The sequence below is a fragment of the Triturus cristatus genome, chromosome 8 (assembly GCF_964204655.1).
Source record: "Triturus cristatus chromosome 8, aTriCri1.1, whole genome shotgun sequence".
Classification (NCBI taxonomy): domain Eukaryota; kingdom Metazoa; phylum Chordata; class Amphibia; order Caudata; family Salamandridae; genus Triturus; species Triturus cristatus.
The window spans coordinates 1,668,008,222-1,668,030,703 of NC_140591.1; the positions used below are offsets into that span (position 1 = coordinate 1,668,008,222).

The 22,482-nt window shown below is 43.0% G+C and overlaps 1 protein-coding gene across 1 annotated transcript in view; it reads right to left on the reverse strand.

Moving 5' to 3' along the window:
* Positions 1 to 2,207: 2,207 nt before the first annotated feature.
* Positions 2,208 to 22,482, reverse strand: part of LOC146808537 (extracellular calcium-sensing receptor-like) — a 33,020-nt gene continuing 12,745 nt past the window's right edge. Inside the window, exons 3-4 of the mRNA XM_085623987.1 lie at positions 16,759 to 17,601; positions 2,208 to 2,303 (exon numbers count right to left, since the gene is read on the reverse strand). Coding sequence (XP_085480113.1) covers positions 2,208 to 2,303; positions 16,759 to 17,601 — 939 coding nt within the window. The remainder of the gene's footprint in view (positions 2,304 to 16,758; positions 17,602 to 22,482) is intronic.

Genomic DNA, 22,482 nt, shown 5'->3' on the forward strand with positions numbered 1-22,482 from the left:
AAAGGCCTTGCCTACGAAAGCTTGGTATATCGTAAGAAATACAGGCCAGCTGCAGAGGCCGTTGTCACGTCTTTGAAAAGCTTTAGAGTGTAAATTAAAAACATGATGTCTCTTCTGGCTCAAGTCGGGCTCCAGCACCGTGTGTGATTAAGACGCTGCCTTAGAGCAGCAAACACATTTTAAATGGGTCGGCCATTTTAATATCTCTATCATTTGTTGTTTATACCCAAGAAAGTACATCAGGGGCAAGAAAATGTATTCCCCAACCCAACTGCTGTCATCCGAGTTGGAGGACAGCAATAATAATAAGTCCTTTAAATGGAAAAAAATAAGTGTAGGTACTCATTAAAGTGAGCTGGGGCGTAGCGAGTGGGTGGGGTTAGAGGCGGGGGCAAGACATGATGATGCAAAGACATTTCTATGGAGTATTCATTTGGCCCTTGCATTTCCCTTGCTAGTACTTCCCATATATGCAGATTAACAGCTTTTTAATGAATACAGTCAAGCCATCAACAGCACTATTCAGGCTAAAAATCAGTGTGCTCAGAACAAAAGAGACTTTGGAATAGCCGCATTAATAATGAGTACCGCGCCAGTTGCAGGACAGAAGAAGATGTGAGAAGAGTAGCAATATAAAAAAAACGTGTTAACTCATTACACAAAATAAAGGCCTAACACGATATGTTAAGGTTTCCTTGTTTAGCAATATTTGCAGCTTCTCACTGTTATACTGTTCCGACTTGTTTACTTTTGGCACAAAACTTACATTTACACAGAAAAAAGCAGACAATGACCGGCGCCCCCCGCGCCTAGAGGCGGGGCGCCCTTAGTAGCGCCACGAGACTGGACCTTCCCCTAGGGCAGAAAAAGAGGCTGAACGAAGTGACGTCGTCAGGGCGCGCTGGAAGGCTATTTGAATCCGCGCCTTGCGATCTTCAGCCTCTTTGTCCCTGTGAACCTCCGGCAAGCTGCAGGGGCACATCGTCAACGCGGAGAGAGTTCGAGTCGGCGGTGTGCCGAGGGTGGCACAGGAGGTTTGCAGGGGCCCTAGGCGTAGTTTTAGGAGGGATTGACGATCATATATTTAAATAAATATTGCCTTTTAGAGAGCGAAGTGTCTCAGCGCCATATGCGGTGGGGCGCGCCTTTGTTTCTTGTGTATTTCCTTTCCGTGCTATGACAGGAAAGATACGATAGGGTAAGGCATTTCGCCACAATATGCGAAGGGATGCTACCTTTTCTGTCGAGGGGCGTTGTGGTAGATGGTGGGGGTAAAGAAGTGTAGATGGTTTTCATTGTCGTCTAGATGAGCACGGCCGTGGCTGTGGGTATTTACGTGTAGAATTCTCAGGGAGCACCAGCACTGGTACATGTTCAGAAGTGGGATATTCGTTATAGCGCTAAACTAATCACTGCTTTGCTTGACTTCGAGGAAATGCTGCGCGAAACAGAACGCCAGTGGCAGAGGACTCATGGTTTGAACGTTGGCTGGCAGGCTCTAAGGAGGCAGGTCGAAATAGCTCACTTGGGAGAGCGGCAGACGTTGTGCGCCTACTATGCACACACGAAAGCATTCCACACATTTCTTTAAAACTACCTCCTGAGAGTGTCCCGAATCTCTTCCTCACTGAGCTCGCTTTCTCTCTCACACTCACACATACACAGAGTAGGCAAACACACACACACAAGCAGACAAATACACGCCAAAAAGGTTCATTTGGGATTATTTCTGTGTTACTGCACAGCAAGCAACAGTGTGAATGGGACTGACAGAGCAGGGCCTAAATGGGGCCTACTCTATCAAACAGAGCAGGACCTGAAATTTCCAGCACACGGGTATCTCTTGCGTAGCAGGAATGAGTCGCTGTTGAATGGTTAAGCAGTGACTCAGCTAAGAACTAGAGAGGCGCTAGGCTGTCAGAGGGCCCCACAGATCTACTCCACTCTGACTGCCTCAAGCTCGGCTGCAATAGCGCCAGTGAGTAAGCGGTACTCTCCTTTGCAGTGGGGAAGTGCCGCTAATCTGATCGCTAAAAATAAGAAGTGCCGGTACTCAGTATCCGTGAGCACCGGCCCATTTAAAGCACTGATAATAATAGCTTACTGTTAAGCCTGGAGTCACAATGAAAGTGCTGTCAATAAAGCACGGCGCATAAGGCTTTGCTGCGCCGGGGAGAGAGAACGGAGCCGCCATCTGCCGTTGGAAATCAAAGCCCGGCCACAGGATCGAAACTCTCAGGACCGTTCTGGTCACCAAACTCGCGGAACGGCGGCAGCACGGCCGACAGCGGGTCAGACGCAGGCTAAGGGCAGATATGTCAAAGAGTACAAACAATCACCAGTACATTAGAAGAAGAAGAATAAGGAGGCCATATTTGTTAAGCGCACTAAATACAACGCAGAGGTTCTTAAGCTCCCGATCTCTGACGGAGGATAAAACAGCTGACCGGATCTACATTCAAACGCTCCCAGCCTTTACCATCTTGTTAGATTTGGTGAGCTGCACTTTCTGCATTCAGGGCTCATAACGCCCAATGACAACAACCAATACACTTTAAAAGCAAACCAGAGCGTTGTATTGAGAAGAATTTACATTTGGTCATTTCGCATACTTTAACTTGCCTATTCGCTGTTGCACACGTCAGTTCTGCGTATCTTCTACTGCGGACGTACACATAGCTGCCAAGGTTCCAGATTGCTATGTGTGACATATTCTAAATTTCTGTCGAATTGTGAGTGATGTTCCAACAACTATGAGTGACATTTTCTCGTGTGGAAAATCAAGCAATAACTATGAGGGGAAACATATAATATCAGAAATAAAACCCATTTGAGCAACGAAAAACTCTAAGATCGTCTTAAAACTGCAGCAAAAGACCAGAAATGCAAGAGCTTGACGTCAGGGTTTTAAGTGGGAAGAAAAAAGTGGGGTCTCTAAAAGGGGCATGCATGGCCTATGTGATTAGGCGTGTGGCTTAAACACAAACTACATTTCTCCACTGGCAGCACTTTGCTGGAAGGATTACTTCTAAAACGATTTTATTGCCAGCTTATTTCACTCTCCACCACTGGGGCAGAAATGCGCATGGTGCAGCCACATTAGAATGCCCCGTCTTGTTCGCGTGGTAAAACCATTCCCTCTTCACTACTACGGCCTGACACTCTTCCTGTAAAATGAGAGGATGAATGAACACGTCAAGTTCACGGGGCTTTAAGGGCGCTCCTAGCTGCCATTCAGCTCAGTTGGGACCCGGACGGATTCCACCAGCTGGAAAAGATAGCGCCTCATCAAATCCCCTTAGACATAAAAGAATAATTTACTACCAAGACCAAAAAACAGGGGGAGGGAATTAATATGGGAAACATTGACTTTTTGAAGCTTATTTCTTGTAAATGCTAATAGGATTCAGTCAATAAGAGTACTAGCCAACACAAAGTTACCTATAACAGGGGTCAATCGGCATTTTTCTCACTTGATGGGGGTGTTCCGTACCCCACTTATCAACTTAGATCTGGCCTTGGATGTAGTTTTAAAACATGTGCAAATGTAGAGGTAACAACATCACCTCAAGAAAACTATGAGGGCTGCGGCAGAATGCAGTGCATGTCTGTTATGTTGGCGAAAGACACTCTGAGTGATAAAGCAGTTCTGGCAAAAAAAAAATGCTTTCATTTGTCAAACCGTGTTTTAAGTAGCACGTTGTAACGCTTTTATTTTCTAAATGCCCGAGTCTTCCGAAAACAGAAAGGAACACAAGCCGAGGTGCCGATATGCTGTGCTGCAAAGGTAACGCAGCTTTTCAAGCGTTATGGCTAAAATTGAACCATGGGAAGTGTTCCCTACTGTGACAGCGCCTCAACAAAACCTTCTGGTCGAATTTGCGCTATCTATAAAACTGTTCAACACTTTGGGGCAGATTTATGTTTCCTGGCGCATCCCTGCAAATCAGCAGGGATGTGCCAGGAAAGATGCGTCACGCAAGTTTACCCTTGCGCCGCATTTACAATGCAGCGCATCGTGGCGCAATGATAAACAGATGCGTGACGCATCTGATGGTGGAAGGTTGGCGCATTGCTGGAGTTGCGTCGCAAGCGCGACGTAGCTCCAGCAAGGCTCGGGGGTGCCCTATTGTTACAATGCTGTGTCAATCGTTACGCCTGCTTCAAGCAGGCGCAGGGTTTTGACACAGCAAAAGTGACTGAGTGAAAGCTTGTAGGTTCACTCAGCCACTTTTCGGAGGCGTTCCTGCGCCAGAACGCCCCACCCCCCCTGTGCAGGTACGCCCACATGTGGCGCAAGCTTTACAACGTGACACATCTCCCTAGATGCGTCACTTTGTGAATGGGGTGCAACATGGCGCTAGGTTTACGCCGCCGCTGCGTCACAAAAGTGACGCAACGGCGGCATAAAAGTGGCGTAAGTCCGTTATAAATCTGCCCCTTAGTGGGCTGCCAGCAGGATATTAACCAGAGGCCAGAGAAATAGAGTCTCCCCCCTGGGACAAACTGCCGGCCCACTCACACAGAGAGGAGCTCGGCTTGATGTGTGAGATATTTAAGCATTGAGGGCCAGTTACAGAGTGTCGTTTGTTACAGCTGTCCCATTTAGAAAACGATCCCCATAAGGGACTAGGACGCCAATTTTAAATATGGCTTCACTCCAGTGGTTGAAGTGGGAGAAAAAAGTAGGGGAACTGTGGGCGGAGAAGGAGAGGGCGGAATAACCCAAGGATTGGATCAGTGGGCGGAGCCAGAGGTGTGGCCAGAATGCGCAAACATCCCAATTTTTTGTATTTGTTTGGCATTTCACTGCCCAGTTTAATCACCCAATGGGTACACGTGATTATTTAAGGTTATAATGAGTTATTGACATTAAAATATATTCACAAAGTGGGATATGCTTCTAATCACACAATGTCCCAACTACGATAAAATGTGGAAACACAAGCCATTTGTCTCCGAGCCATGAAGTTTCTCTCATCAGCACTTTTCCCTTTTTCCACAACAGCAGTTCAAACATGAATGGCAAAATATCTTACTTTGCACATGTTTTCTATATAATTATGGCTCTGCCATATTTGCTTCATAATGCAAGATCTGCTGCATGATCTGACTATTTAAACTAATAAATTGTTTGTAGCTCAAACATATCAAAAGTTAATAAAAAATGTGACGTGTGTTGCTGCGGAGTGCATGGCTTATTGCAAAGGTTGACTGATCACCTTCCTCACTGCTGCATTTGTATGTTCCACTGGTACTAATAAGGCAAAACCTTTCCAGAGGCTGTTAGCATGTGTACACATCAAAATAATAAAATATCAGAATATATACTGCATTACGCTGCAGCCTTTTTTTAATGCATAATTTAGTCAACACTACGGCATCATTTTGTCCTTCTTTGCTGCATAATTAATTCCAGTGGCCCCACGGCAGGCAGCACATGTTAAAAGCACTTGTGAATGAAGCAGAGAGACTGTGAAGTTTGCAAACTTAGTTTGGTGTGCGTGCAAATCCTGCATTTCCAATCCCTGGAGAGTTGCAGCAACTACTGCTGAAACAAGGCCAATTGAGGTACCAATGGGTTAGGCGGACTGGCCTCAAGGGCAGGGCCAGCCTTAGTGGTGCCCTGTGCATTAATGTTTGATAGTGCCCCCCTATGGCCACCTCTGCCATATATTCCCTCACTACCACACTTTAACAGTGCCCCTCAAGTCTCCATAACCATACTCTGTCTCAGATGCATTTAATTTGATTTACAGTGCCACTCATACCATTGTAGGGTGTCAGAGCACTTTACATCACACACATTACACCATCAATATGTGTGTAAATCACTGTATAGATAATATTACATCAGACAGGACTACAAAGTGTAGGCGTCACATGACAACCATACTAGTAGGCCGTATAGTTTAATAGTGATTGGTCTGGAGAAACACAATATTCGGAATTTAAAACGTAATACCATGTTGGGGGTTCTCCTTAATAATCCGAATTGATTTCTGTCCAAAAGAACATTTTTTTTTAACATTAGGATAATCAAAGACTGGGGGAAAAACATAATGCACTAATTTATTCTTTGCAGTTTGCATGCAGCTCTTAGATAACAGTTAATACCTCATTGTTCTATGTTAGGATTTTAACTTATAAACTGCAAGTAACTAAAGGATATCTCTGACAAAAGCAGTAGCCCACTGACCTATTTACATTATGTGCACTTTCTGATCTGCATGGTACATGTTCTTTGCAGCAGGTACATTACCCCTCTGAGCTACCTTTCCAATCAGTCAAAACTTCCACTAGACAAAATTCTGATCTCTCTCTAGGAAGAACATTAATCACCTGAGTCATCATGACATTTTTATTGTGGCCGAAAATTGCTGGAGGCCAGGAAGGAGTCAGCAAGTGCTTTTAAAACCTTAATATACTTGCAAACATAATGCCTCCACCCAAAGTCAGCATCCGGTGCGGTCACACCGGTTGCACTGCCCTAGAGCTGGCCCTTCTCAAGAGTCCTGTGACCACAGCGACAGAGTCACTGTCGCTCTAGGGTATGCTGCTTCATAGGCCTGTCTGCAAGACTGGAGGTGAACTTCAGTATGGATTGTGGTGGACAAACCTTCACTTGTCATGCTAGGGTCCACCTGCTGGTGCTCTGACACCAGGGCTTCTAAGGTTTTGCGAAGCCTTCTAGGGTCTAGCATGGGATTGTGCTCTCTCAGGAGAGTCGTCTGGTGGACTGGTTATTAAGGCTGACACTGGTTCCCGGTTCCAAATTCAGCAGCTCTGGCCATAGTGCCACATCCTCTCCCCACTGAACACCGTACTGCTCCACTGAGAAAAACTCACACTGCCTTCAACTACAACCCAATTGCTGCCGGCTATAAACACCTGGATGTGGCTCAATTTCTATTAAGTACTAGACAAGAGCAATTTGCAGCCTCCAAAAAAAAGGAACATCATCCTGGAAAAAGCAAACACTTACAGAGAATGCAAAATTTAGCAAACCATGTGAAATGTAAGCAGGAACCACATGGTTGCCTTAACGCTTTTACACTCACTATTCAGAAATCAGTGAGTGCTTTTGCCTGAAAAGTTAAGGACAGGACTACAGGGCCCTGAATGCACCTATTTCAATATCCATTGATTAATTCCTTACAAAACGTAAGCCGCATGGTAAAAAGACCACATCCCTGGACGCAGAGCCGCAGTACAAATTTTGTTTTCCAATCCACACTTTGCAGTACCTCCGGGATTGGTGCACTAGTTCCAAGTCCAGGGAAAACAAAGACAAAAAAACAAAAATAGCGCTTTACTGGCAAACTCTGTAAAAGTGGCGCTAATGTGTTTGGGTGTGAATAAAATCAATCTGGCCAGTTTGCTACCACTCTGTCTTACTTTATTTAGTTATTTATCTATGTTTCACATTTTTTATCTTTTCTTCCCAATGCTGCACTTTGAAATTAAAATGTCAAAAAAATACAACATTTCCATCAAAAGTGTCTTTCTTTTTTGGATCCATTTCACAGGGAAGCAAATAAAAGAAAGGAGAGGAAAGAGAGTGAGAACCCCGTCTTGAAGTCAAGGTTTTCAGTAAGAGAAGAACTGCTAGATAGTAAGAGAGGGAAGAAGGTAAGAGTGGGGGGGGCAGCTGAAGCGGCAGAGTAGAAGTGGACACTATCTTTGTTTTCTCTGGGCGAGAAGGAAAAGACAGAGTCCTGTTACTTCTCTGCCGCCCTGCCATCAGGAACACCAGGAACGCCGATCTTTATAGACGATGGCGATTTCCTGCATCCTGGGACGCATTTTCAAAATAAAAAAGTTGGGGAATGGAACATTTAGAATTAAAGAAGTAGGGGTACGCCGTGCCCTCCGATCCCGCCCACTTCAACCACTGCTTCACTCACCGCTTCAGTGCTCAGGACCCACCAGCCCGCCACAAGTGCAGTTTACACTGGGCATGAACCTTCCAGTTCAGCCCTGCCCCATCCTGAGGAGGTCGAAGACCACAAAGCTGTGTCCGTGCGCTGCGCACGGCGCACCACGCAGCATTTCATTTATTTGAGGAGACTGTCTGGAGCGCATAACTTTTTAACTAAGTTCCAGCATGGTGCGTGGAACATGCTGTAAATTACTGTGCGGCGTGCCCTGAGGGGGCCCTCTGGAGCTCGGGCCCCCCCCCCGCAATGAGGGGGCTGCGGGGGCCTGTGTTACGTCCCTGCCCCTTTCTGTTTGTGACTGGCTTACCACCTACTTGAAGTAGGCAGTATACAGCAATTGTTTTGAACCATATTCTAGACGCAAAACAATCGTACAACCCCCTGTGCCTTGAAATTAGGAAGGTATAAACTAAACATGTCCCTTCCTTAAACCAAATGGCAAACCCTATTTTGCGGGTCGGTAACAGGTTACCAAGTCGCAAAATAGGGTTGATACATGCTACAGTCTGTTTTAGCGGTCATAAATGGCCAAATTTGTTGTTTGTGACCAATAAAAATGGTCATACATGTGGCCCAATATGCCTTTCACACATTTAGTGATTCATAACTGGGTTGCAGTTAACCTACCTCATTAATGTTCATGAGGTAGGTCTTAACATGTGACCCATTGGGAATAGCTAAAAACACAGGAATGGTGGCCTGCTGGGACAGCAGACCACCAATTCTATATTTGCATTTAAACAAAGCAATGTTTTTTTTTTTTATAAAATCAACCTGTTTCCCTTAAATGAAAATGGGATGCATTTCAAAAACATAAATGAACAGGTTTCTTTAAATTTTTTAAGACTAAGCTGCGGTCATAGGGACCAATGCTTGCTCTTAAAAAATGTTTTTGCATATATTCACAAAGGGGAAGGGGTCCACTAAGGACCCCTTACTGTTTGTGAATGGGTGGTAAAATGCAAATGGGTGGTAAAATGCAAATGTTTTACAGCCGCATTTTGGTCACAAAACATTCTTACATACCACTGTGAACCGCTATTAGGAAGGGATGGCCTTAAAACACCCCTTCGTAATATTGACTCGCTAACCCATTTTGCGATTCGGTAATAGGGTACTGAATTGCACAATGTGCCTTTGTGCATAGAATCTGTGAATTGGGCTGTTTGCGACATAAAAAGACTTAAGAACATGTGGCCACAAAAGTTTCTTCAATCATGCCAACCAGAGCTGCACCCCCTCTCTGGAAGAATATTGGGTATAGTGAAAACAGCTGACTGGAGTGTTCTCCCTGCCTTGAAAGGCTCCAATATTTCAGAGCCACCCAAGTGTAGGGTTAACTATTACAGTGCCTAAATCTTGCATGGATTGTGTGGCGCCAAAAGGCACCGCTGCGCTAGATACTATGAAATCTTGATTTTACACCATTTATCTAATTCTAAATGTGCCTGGCACACAAGCTATGGCAAACCCTTTATTTGCATTGTGGAACAGTACCTTGAGTAAAGTGGTGCCAAATTCAAATCAATCCAAACAACCTGGCATGGGTCCGCCCTCCTGAGCTTTCTGTGGGCACTCACACTTTGGTGTCGGTACCTGTTTGCCATGCACCGGTTTAGATGGTGTGTTTGCTCATCTCTGACACTTCCCCAGAAAATACACTGAAAATACACAGCTGTTCAGGTCCTGGCATTATGCTGGCTCATAAAATAAACATATGTGTTTCTGGCTCACATCAAAACTAGGGATTTATAATCTGAGCCCATAAAAGGAGCCAGTATGTGCTGAGCCCTTAATACTGCTGACCTTAATAATACTGCCCTTAATACGTCTTGTCTTTAATACTACTGCACATTGATCCTACTGTCTTTTAATACTTCTGGCCTTAATACTACTGCCTTAATAATATTGTCCTTATTACTACTGACCTTAATACTACTGTCCTTAATACTACTTCCATTAATACTACTGCCCTTTAATACTGCTGTCCTTAATACTACTGCCCTTCATACTATTGCCCTTAATGTTACTGTCCTTATTACTACTGACCTTAATACTACTGCACATAATATGACTGTTCTTAATACTACTTCCTTTAATATGTCATTAATATGCCCAAAATACTACTGTCCTTAATGCTACTGCCCTTAACATTACTGGACTTAATACTACTATCCTTAATAATACTGCCCTGTAATAGTACGGCCCTTATTGCTAAGGCCTTTAATACTACTATCATTTTTTACTACTGCCCTTCAATACTACGTTCCTTAATACTATTTTGTTCATACTACTCCCCTTAGCACTAAGCTCTTTGATACTACTCCCCTTTAATATTATTGCCCTTAATACTAATGTCCTTAATATTACTGCCTTTAACTATACTGTCCTTAATATTACTGTCGTTAATACTACTGCCCTTAACACTTTTGTCCTTTAATGCAACTAGTCTTGATACTACTGTCTGTAACACTACTGCCGTTTAAAACTACTGCCCTTTAATAATGCTGTCCTTCATACTACTGCCCTTAATACTAAGCCTTTTAATACTACTGCCCTTTAATAATGCGTTATTAATACCACTGTCCTTTATTACCACTGCCATTTAATACTACACCCCTAAATACTATTTTTTTATAAATACTACTGCCCTTAATACTAAGCTTGTTAATACTACTGCCCTTAATACTACTGCCCTTAATACTGCTGTCCTTAACACTACTGCCCTTCATACTACTGCCCTTAATGCTACTGTCCTTCTTACTACTGACCTGTATACTACTGCATATAATACGAATGTTTTCAATATTACTTCCCTTAATACTACTGTCCTTAATGCTACTACATTAATATTGCTGGACTTAATACTATTGTCCTTAATAATACTGCCCTTAAATAGTACGGCCCTTATTGCTAAGGTCCTTAATACTACTATCCTTTTTTGTTCATACTACTGCCCTTAATACTAAGCCCTTTAATACTACTCCCCTTTAATACTATTGCCCTCAATACTACTGTCCATAATACTACTGCCTTTAACTATACTGTCCTTAAAACTACTGCCCTTAATACTATTGTCCTTTAAAGCAACTGCTCTTAATACTACTCCCTTTAAAACTATTCCCCTTAATAATACTGTCCTTAATACTACTGCCTTTAACACTACTTTCCTTAAAACTACTGCCCTTAATACTATTGTGCAACTGCTCTTAATACTACTGTCCTTAACACCACTGCCCATTAATACTACTGCCCTTTAATAATGCTGTCCTTAATTCTACTGTCCTTTATTACCACTGCCATTTAATACTACGTCCCTTAATACTACTTTTTATAAATACTACTGCCCTTAATACTAAGCTCTTTAATACTAAGGCCCTTAATACTACTGCCCTTAAAACTACTGTCCTTAATACTACTGCATTGAACACTACTGTCCTTAATACTATTGCCCTTTAATGCAACTGTCATGAATACTAGTGTCCTTAGTACTACTGCCCTTAATACTACTGTCCTTTAATCCAACTTCCCCATAATACTATTGTCCTTAACAGTACTGCCCTTAATACTACTGTCCTTTAATACTACTCCCCTCAACAGTACTGTCCTCTAATATCACTTTCCTTAATGGTACTGTCTTTAATTCTACTGTCCTTAATAGTACTGCATTGAACACTACTGTCCTTAATACTACTGCCCTTTAATGCTACTGTCAATAATACTACTGTCCTTAGTACTACTGCCCTTAATACTACTGTCCTTTAATCCAACTTCCCCATAATATTATTGTCCTTAACAGTACTACCCTTAATACTACTGTCCTTTAAAACTACTCCCCTCAACAGTACTGTCCTCTAATATCACTTTCCTTAATGGTACTGTCTTTAATTCGACTGCCCTTAATTCTACTGCCCATAATATTACTGTCCTTAATATTACTGCCCTTAATACTATTGCCCCATACTACTACTTTTCTTAACATTGCTGTTATTAATACTACTGCCCTTAATTCTACTGTCCTTTAATCCAACTTCCCCATAAAACTATTGCCCTTAACACTACTGCCCTTACTACTATTGTCCTTTAATACTAATCCCCTCAACAGTACTGTCCTCTAATATAACTTTCCTTAACGGTACTGTCTTTAATTCTACTGCCCTTATTTCTACTGCCCATAATACTACTGTCCTTAATATTACTACCCTTAATACTATTGCCCTATACTACTACTTTTCTTAACATTACTGCCCTTAATACTACTGCCCTTTAATTCTACTGCCCTTATCACTACTGTCCTTCATACTACTGTCATCAATATTACTGCCCTAACACTACTGCCTTTTAATACTACTGTCATTAATATCACTGCCCTTTACACTACTGGCCTTAAAGGTATTGCCCTTTAATACTACTGCCCTTAATGCTACTGTCCTGAATACTATCACCCTTAATACTGCTGCCCCTATAATAATACTGCCCTCATTACTACTGTCTGTAATACTACTGCCCTTTAATTTTACTGTCATTAATATTACTGTTCTTAATACTACTGCTGCTAAAGACTACTGTCTATAATTCTGCTGTCCCTTAATACTACTTCTCGTAAATCTACTGCCCTTAGTAAGATTGTACTTAATACTACTGCCCTAATGCTAATGCCCATATAATACTACTGCCCTTAATACTACTGTCCTTAATACTACTGCCCTTAATACTAACACCCTTTAATACCACTGCCCTTAATACTACTGTACTTAATAGTATTGCCCTTAATACTACTGTGGTTTAATGCTACTGCCCTGGAATACTTCTGCCCTTAATACTACTTTCCTTTAATACGTGCTTCTCTTAATACTACTGTCCATAATACTACTGCCCTTTAATACTTACAACCCTAATACTGCTGCCCTTTAATACTACTGAACTTAGCAGTAGGTCATTAAGGTAACAACTGTCAAACCAATGCTAACTCACCTACCAAAACAGGAGAATCTCAGTTTTCGGTTACATTGCAGATGGCTCACCCTCAAGCAATTCACCACATCAGTCAGGCAAGATTTATAAGTAGCTGCTGTGTCTGAGGATGAAGGGTCTCACTTTTCCACTGTTCTCTCCACTAATGCTAGAATTAAGCAGTGAATATTACACTCATTGCCACATTAGAGATTTGACTCCTGGTAGCATCAGTAATCATCATCCTAGACCTCTCCACCGCCTTCGACACTGAGACAAGGCTCTGGAATGGACCACCTCCTTCCTCTCCGGCAGACCCCAGAGCATCTGCCTCCCCCATTCCGTTCCAAAGCCTCCAAGATCATCTGCGGCGTACCCCAGGGATCCTCCCTCAGCCCGACACTGTTCAACATTTACATGGCCCTGCTCGCACACGTCGCCTGACAGCACGACCTCAACATAATCTCCTGTGCAGACGACACTCAACTGATCCTGTCCCTCACCAAGGACCCCATCACAGTCAAAGCCAACCTCCATGAAGGAATGAAGGCCGTCGCCGACTGGATGAAGATCAGCCGCCTGAAGCTGAACTCAGACAAGACGGAGGTCCTCATCCTCGGCTCCAAACCCTTCAGCCTGGGACGACTCCTGGTGGCCGACGGCACTGGGGGCAGCCCCGACACCCACTGACCACGCATGCAACCTGGGAATCATCCTCGACTCAACACTCTAAATGACCAAGCAAGTCAACGCCGTCTCCTCCTCCTGCTTCAACACCCTCCGCATGCTCTGCAAGATCTACAGATGGATCCCGACAAATACAAGAAAGACAGTCACCCAGGCCCTCGTCAGCAGCAGACTCGACTACGGAAATGCCCTCTATGCGGGAGCCCCAACCAAGCTCATCAAACAACTACAACGCATCCAAAACGCCTTGGCACGACTGATCCTCGACGTACCACGACACGGCCACATCACCCCCCACTTGAGAAACCTGCACTGGCTCCCGTTAACAAGAGGATATCCTTCAAGCTCCTCATCCACGCATACAAAGCACTCCACAAGATCGGCCCATCCTACCTCAACAGACGGCTCTTCTACATCCCCAACCGCCAGCTATGCTCCGCCGTCCTCTCACTCTCCACCGTCCCGTGCATCCGAAGAACAACCACCGGTGGGAGATCCTTCTCACACCTCGCCGCCAAGACATGGAACACCCTCCCACTGAGCCTACAACAGACCCAAGACCTGCTGACCTTAACATAACATAACATAACAGGTGTATTTGTAAAGTGCATGATTACCCGTAGGTGTCCTGGCACTGAATAACAGATGTTTATTGTTACCCAACTCAATGGTACTCATTTTATCGACCTCAGATGGATGAAAGGCTGAGTGGACCTGCCAGGATTTGAACCTGTGACCATGAGGTCGAACACAGGCCCCTGCAGTGGCTGCTTTAGTCCACTGAGCCACCAGACCCTCCTTCAGGAGGATACTCAAGACCTGGCTGTTCGATCAGAAGCGCCCCCCCCCCCAGCGCCTTTTTGGCGAGATTAGGATAGTGAAAGACTGTGTAAAAACATATAGCTCTAACATATACCTTGCAGTTTGCATGCAGCTCTTTGATGACAGTGAATAGCTCAAAGTTCTATATTAGGATTTGGACTTATAAATTACAATTAACAAAATGATCTCTCTTGCAGAAGCAGTAACTCACTGAGTTGTTTACATTGTATGCACTTTGTGATCTGCCTGGTACACATTCTTAGCAGCAGGCATTTTAACGTTGTGCGCTACCTTACAATGAGTCAAACTTTCCACTAGACAAATCTCCTGTCACTTTCCAGGAACATGATTAATCAAGTGAGTTATCTCAACATTTTAATTGATGCCAGGAACGCAGCAGCAGGAGCGCGGCAGCAGGTGCTTTAAAAATGATAATATACTCGCAAAAAATGATGTCACCATCCCAAGTCAGCACCCGGTGAGGTGGCACCTAGAGCTGGCCCTGGTGTTATGTACCCCTCATCTACCCCAGAGCTACTAATATGATAAACTGCTTTACCAGAGTGGTGGCACTCTGCACCTTGATGGAGTGCTCGGTTGGTAGGAGGTTGAACATGCAGAGAGTGCTGAGTGGTTATCTTTTTGGTGTTGTGTTTGAGTGACCAGAGAGGAACTTTTATCCTGTCTTCAGTCGCTGCACTTAAATTGTGGTGGTGGAAAAAGAATGAGGGATTGACTGGGGCAGTTTGCATTTCAAAAGCTCAGTAAACCAAGGGGTCTGTCGAGAGAGAAAAAGGGTAAGGCCAGTGCTTAATTTATGCCAGGGGTTTCCGGTGCCCACCACCGAAATTTAATTGTGAACAACGGAGCTTGTGAGAGTCTGCTACAAGTTGGCACTGACTGACCAATTGATTGAGATCGCAACAGTTAATGATTAATTCAATATACATCAAAAATGACTATTATCTGACACCCAAGACATTCTAATATTTTACAAATTAGGCACTGGGTATGGCCTTATTAAGTCAACCGTGATGAAAGGGTGCCTTTTACGAGAAAGTTTATCATTCGTATGGACTATTCTAACGTCATCAAGACTACCTACCATTTTTGTAGAAAGAAATGATAATGCTTTAAAGTAGTGGAGGCAGAACTCAAGGAGTTTCAATACAGGTAATTACGCAGAGTTACAGAAAATATCAGCGAGATTCCATGGAATTCCGCCAATGGACGGAAAATATGCTGCTTGTGCTGCAATTTAGCACTAGCAGTGCACATGGCACCAGGTGTTGTGCTAGTGCACGCAGACATTTGAGTTGATTTTGCTGCCATAGAAAATCTAATGGAGCAGGAGCTGTCAGGCTGTCACTGCCTATTTCCCCGCCCTGTCCTGATGAAGACCCAACGTGACTACCTAATGGAGCACATCTTAGGTTGAAACGTCTACAATCCTACAAGGCCCAGACTGACCAAGGCTCTGCACACCTAAAGGAGCAGGATCAGCCAACAGAGCCATTAGCTCAACATATTTGCCTGGCCAACCTCCCCCTCTTTTTTTCCCCTGCCTATGTATATAAGTTCTTATCACTTTGTATGTATTACACACTTGTTGAGCACTGAGCACATATGTCACTTTGTTATCATTTATGTATATATTGTACCATATTTTGACAGCCTTGATCTACTACATATGTGAATATTGATGGATGATTTAATCTTGTTATAAACATAATCAGTAGATACTACTTTCGAGTCACGGCCCTCATTATCTGTAAGGATTTTCTATTCAGGCGGTTGAGACTTTGTTGTAAAAATCACAATCAACATATGCGTGTGACATTAGGTGCAAAGAAAAGAAATTGACTCATACTCGACATGACTACTTCTTGTTTACTTATTTGAACTTGGCAACAGATTTACAATCTAGAAGTAGGTCCAGAAATAAGAATGATGTCACAGTGCTCCGGATGGTAGTTAGAAAAGTTTCTGAAATCTAAAGGAGAAGTGGAGGCTAAAAGTAATTTGTCAGGAATAGGGAAACATTTAAAAGAATAACTAAAAGGAACTTTGAATGTAATCAGTTTTGTTTTAGTGGTATTTCTATTTATCACAAGTATAAGCTATGAGTAGAGTTCATTTTTAACTATTAGAATGCTAATAAATACATAGAAAAATAGATTATTCCAATTACTGTTCAATTTACTAGTAACACATTCATAGTTTATCTCTGACAAATTCAACTACTACTTACACAATACTTTTTACGTTATCCGGCCAATACGGCCAAAAAAATACAAACTGTGCCACCACAAAACTGTTGACATGATACAGCCCTAAATTTCCTACATGTTTGTACCTGCCAAGGTTGGATGTGGTTGATGTCAGCACATCTTCCGTTGGTGAAGGGACCTTTCCCTGGTGGGCAGGATACCAGCATGTTCAGTGCATGTGCAAAGGCGTAAGCTGCAGTGTAGCTGTGGTAGGTGTAGCTCAGGTCATTGAGTTCAAAGATTGGCTTGTCTACCTGATTCAAAGCCTCCTTCCCAGAGCAGGGCACCACCTGCCCTCCCTGCTCCTCAGCACTGGTGATACCAGTCTGGTTGGGCTGGTACCATCTACATTTGAATGCCTGCTCCCAGAAGCTGTTAATGAAGATGTCACCAGGGGATGTGTCTGGATGCAAATTGTATAGAAATGCTTCAAATCCTGGCATGGTGCCTGTAGAAGGTACAAGTCCCAAAGTGCCATTGAGTATTTTCCATGCTTGATTTGCAAAAATTCCAGGTGTCATTGCAAAAAGTGCAGAGAACACCCAGACTTTGTCCACCACATTCTGTGCATAAATAGTTTCTAACAAGAGCTTGATGTGCATCTCTGCACTGTGGACGATGATCGCCTTCACGGAATGTCTACGGATCCTTTCCAGAACTTTGAGGACCCTCTCTTTGGAGTACAGCAAGTGCATTTTCTCAATAAACGCCACACAACCACCATTTTCCTCATTCACTTTTCTTATTTCTTGGCCTCCCTGCAAGCCCACCTCATCATCTGAGATGATCATGCCCACCCAGGTCCACCGGAAGTGGCCTATGAGACGTGCAAGAGCAATATTCTGAAAGGCGTTTCCAGGTACAGTGCGGAGGAAAGATGGAAACTTGACTTTGTCACTCAGGGTGGACAGCACAGCTGAATGGCTGATCTGTGAAAACAAATAAAGTATTCCACAAGAGATTTATTATGCAAACATTTCACTACTATCATCTAAAGAGCAGAATGAGCAAGAGAGTGTGTTTGCTTTTTTAATGCATGCACATGTGTGCGTGCATGTGCGCATGTTTGCATGTGCTTGTATGTCAATGTGCACCTCTATGTTTGTGTTAGTATGTTGTTGCATGTTCAGGCATGTGGGGAATCATGCACATGTGTGTGTTGGACTCTTACCTATATATAAACAAAAGCTAAACTAGTTAATTCACATTACTTGTGTGATGGGCTACATGCTGAGCTATTGTTTGCATGTCATGCATACTGTTACACACTGCACAGTCATTCGACCATTGTCAATGATGCATAGCATGCCAAGGTAACAGGCTCCACTACAGCTGCATCCGGTGGGTAAATAGATCTCATTTCATTTTAAACTTTATTAAGGCCATAGACCAAAAAAGTCACAGTTCAAATATACAATACATAAAAATCAATATAGAATATATTCTGGTAAAAAATACCACAATATATCCTTCCAAGTACACAAAATCTACATCAGTAGTATGACACATACTGTAAAAAAATCACCAAACTTCTGCTAATAATAAACATGTGCTAATTACAAGGTATTCACTTTATTTTTACATCACAAGAAATTTACATAGATTAAAATTGAGTAGCCAATCTTTAAAAAAACATTTAATTGTATTACTAAAAACAAGCAAAATGCACATCAGTTTAATTTAACAATGCCCATCAATGGCTTTTCTTTCTAGCGGCCAAAAGAGAAGCACACAAGGTTAAAGGATTTTATGTCGAATCGGCCAAATGCTCTCAAATAATGTAGAAATAGAGAAAATAATACTAGGCTGAGTATCAGCCCTACAGGTTTTTAGGGCAACCTTAAACTGGTGAACTTGTAAGAGATAATATAGAGGGGCGATCCAGCACTTGCGATGTCTCATATGAATTGGGCAAAAAACAGATGGGCATTAGTTTCGCCACTCCCCTTGCATGCTGGACAAAGTTTAATGTTTCCTGGGTCACCCTTCCATTGAGCTGTAAAAGTGACCAGAGGAAGAGTGCCTAGCCTAACCTATATATAAAGAGCTTTAGTGAAAGGGGGGGGGAATTTCATCCATGTAGGTCTCAAGGTCTGGTAGGGGCTGAAACTCCCAAAAACATTTGGTAAGGCGTCTGAGTGGTGGCTGTTATCTATTTCATCTCTTCTTGATCCCAATAATGAGACTTCAACTTTCTGACAGATGAGAGTGTAATTGTGGTAGGATCTAACCAATACTCTGGAAAACCCAAAGAGTAGAGGGTAAGCTTGACATGTTCTTACCATACAAGAGTGGCTCCTCTTTTATGCCTGCCCAACACGTCTTGTGAACCTGCCCTATAGTGTAAAACTCTGGGGTGGACCAGATTCACATCCAGTAGCGTGTAGGTTTTATGGCAGGCAAAAGAAGAAATAGAGGGTACGCTTAAATCATGCTTGAAAATCAAAGGGGTACTTTGAAATAGTTTAAGAGCCACCCTCAAAAAAGTATTTTCAGCCACGCCCAGTGCATCAGAGTTAACATTACCACAGAGTCCCACGCCATATGCAGTGGCTGCTGCTACTTTGGTTTTCCATTCTTCCAAGAGGGGAGACACTGGATGAAAGGAAATCTTGTTGGCAAATCTTAATGTTATGAAGACCTTATGATTCAAAATAAGCACACTTTTAGTAATTTGACTAACCCATTATTTAGAGCTGGATAGGCGCATACCAAGAAAGTCGAAATCTGAGACCATTTCCAGCTCCAATCCGTCGAGTGTTATAGCACCTCTAAAACCCATAAGTGGGTGTATTGCCCTAATTTCATTTTAGTAGTATGGTGGAGAGTTTCAATTCTTTTTGAATATTTTTAAATCAACAGTGTGCAGTGCACAAATAAGTGGGATGGTATTCTTATACCTCAAAAAACAAGAGAATCATTGTCATAGGCCATGAGGTAATCAACACAGCTGTTGATAAAAAGTAGAAACAATGTAGGGGCAAGGACACAGCCTTGATTGGCCCCCTTATCAACCTTAATGCAGTCTTTAGTCTCACCATTGGGACCCGATTGAATTTGTGCAAAACTATCACAATGGAGGCCCATGATGATACCATTAAGGAGACCAGGCAATCCTAGGTCTCTCAAAACATGCCATGGATTATTTCTGGGAACTATACCAAACGTCGCTTTAAGGTCGACAAAAATAATACATGGGTTTCCCTTGCTTATATTGTCCTCCTTCCACCTGATGAGTTGCAACCTAAAGACCTGGTGGATAGTGCTGGTCTTGGAATGAAACCCAGCCTGAAATTGAGACAAGATCTGGTTATCATCATTCCATGCTAAGAGGCAGTCCAAGATCATCTCACAGAATATATTCTTACTTGAGTCAATAAGGCTGATGGGCCGGTGGTCCGCTGGGTCTGTTTTGAGACCCTGCTTAACGAAAGGTATAATCTCTGCACTTTTAAAGGTGGCAAGGATTTCAACACCTGCCATAATAGCATTAAGATTAGGGGCCCAAATATCAAGTTCAGAAGTAAAGAGGTCAGCAGACAATCTGTCCATCCCTAGAGCCTTCCCTATCTTCTGAGAACAATTAACAGAATACATTTCTAACACTGTAACAAACCCTGGAGTGTCACTTGGGTAATGATTTGAATATCCAGACCAGATGTACCAGAAGGCGCAATCCTTTATGTTACCTGATCAGAGATCAGATCAGAGAGACACAAGCTCACTATAAAGAGATTGAAAGTAATTTCAATCATGCAGTAAGTTTTTGGATGCAGGCCTCATTTTGGTCATCTTGGAACCATGTGATATGGTATGCCAGTAAGCTGCCTGGTTCCCTCATCAGACAGTGGTCAAAATATCATCCGATATGGCAGTATCCCAAGAAATAAGAGCATTCTTTATGGCTGTCTTATAAGTAGTTCTTGCAGACCGTATGCTGACTTTTAAGAGTGGTAACTTAATGATTTTTCTTAATCCTACAACTCTTATTAAATTAAGTAGGTTCTGAGGAGGGAGCAGACTCCTGTTAGAGGAAGGAGTGGTAAAGAAACTATTTTTTAGTTCCTCAAACCGTGCGCCATGACATCCAATATTTTATTGACAACAACAAATGACTCTGCAAATACATAAAAAATTGTAATAAAGTCCTAATACATTTGGGCACAAACACCCTCATTGCGTGCTACACACTCCCACCTACCTTCTTTCGATTATTACTTACCGTTATATCTCCACAGGAAGAGCATTGATTCGGGGCTGATCTATTAAGGTTGGCCCGGAAAGATAGAAACAAAGGAAAGTGGTGACTCTCATATCAGGACTCAACCTCCATATCAAGGCCTTCATTTACGAGGTTCTGGCGCAGGGCAGCTCCGCAAGGAATCTTGCTGCGATGCCCTGTCTCAAAAGCAAAGGTCAGGAATGTGCCATATCTATGGGATACGGCGCACTCCTGTCCTTTTCCCATGCGCTGGCGCACAATGGGCTGCCATGCGCCAACACAGGCAGCCTTGTGCTATGGTGCAGGGTGTCTGCGTTGTAGGGGTGATTGGTTTTGTGCAGGACCGTCGTGAGAGGTGTCTTCCTCTTTCTATGTGTGCCGCATAAATGAGGATATTTCTCCTCATTGCGCCTCCCTAACGCCACCACTGGGGTAGCATAATAATCTGATGCATTGCCAGGATTTCAATTCCTCAAATGCTTCTGATTCCATGGGTGTTGTGGGGGAACACCCACAGCAACACCCATTAAACGCCCTTTTCACACAGTGTTGTGCGTGAAAGGGGCACATTTTCACAAGGCCATAAAAAGCCAGACAAAGTGGCATTGCGTGGCCTAATAAATGTGCTGTACCACATTGCGCCACTGGAGCATCAAAAAAGTGACACTCCAACGGTGCAAAAGTGCAGCTAGGATCCTTGTAAATGAGGACCCAAGAATGTTTTCACAGAAACTAATATCTAAAAGAATGTAATCAAGGTGAGTTCTTTCTAAAGGTGGGGCGTCTCTCGGTATCGGACTTTGTTCTACCATTGCTGGCTCACAAGTGATGGCTCAGACAAAGGTCCAACAACTGTACAGCTACCTTAGAAGAAGTTTTTAGGTAAGGACCTGGAAGCTGGGGTCTACCCCAATATGAATTTCCCTCACTTACAATTTCCTTTAACGATGCTGAGGGTTCCAAACATACACATACATTAAAATCCCCCCTCATTATCAAGGTCACTCTGTGTCCTATCATAGCAGTAAAATATATTGGAAGAAAGAAGATTGGAGACTCAACTGATTTTGGAACACTCTTGCAGTAAACATTTTTTTTAACTTTATTGGATTAGTGGACTTCTAGCCCAAGTATTTCTGGGGGAGTTGATCAAAAGCTGCCTGGCTTGATATCCTGGAAAAATCCTAAGCCAGAGAGCAAGACCACCTGACGATCTACCAGCATGAACATAAAAGGTCCTATAACCTTGCTTACGTGAGGGGGTGATTTCCCATGTTTCCGGAAACACGAGGACATCACCCCATTCAATAGAAAGACTCCCCAATCCACTTGGATAAATTTGCCCCCAAGTCAAGCTAGATTCCAAGAAACCAATGTAAAGTTGTCAAATTGACTATTTATAAAGGTAATTTGAGATCCATGCATACAAATAGATGGCTCTTTAATAAGGGGGCCTGTGTTACCAGTCAAACTAACTTAGTACACATCCCTAAAGCAAATTTGGTTGTAAATAGCAGGCAATGGCAGTGAATTTTCTACAAAAATATTTGTAATGTTTGGGGACGTTGATAGTGAGCAAGACCCAATT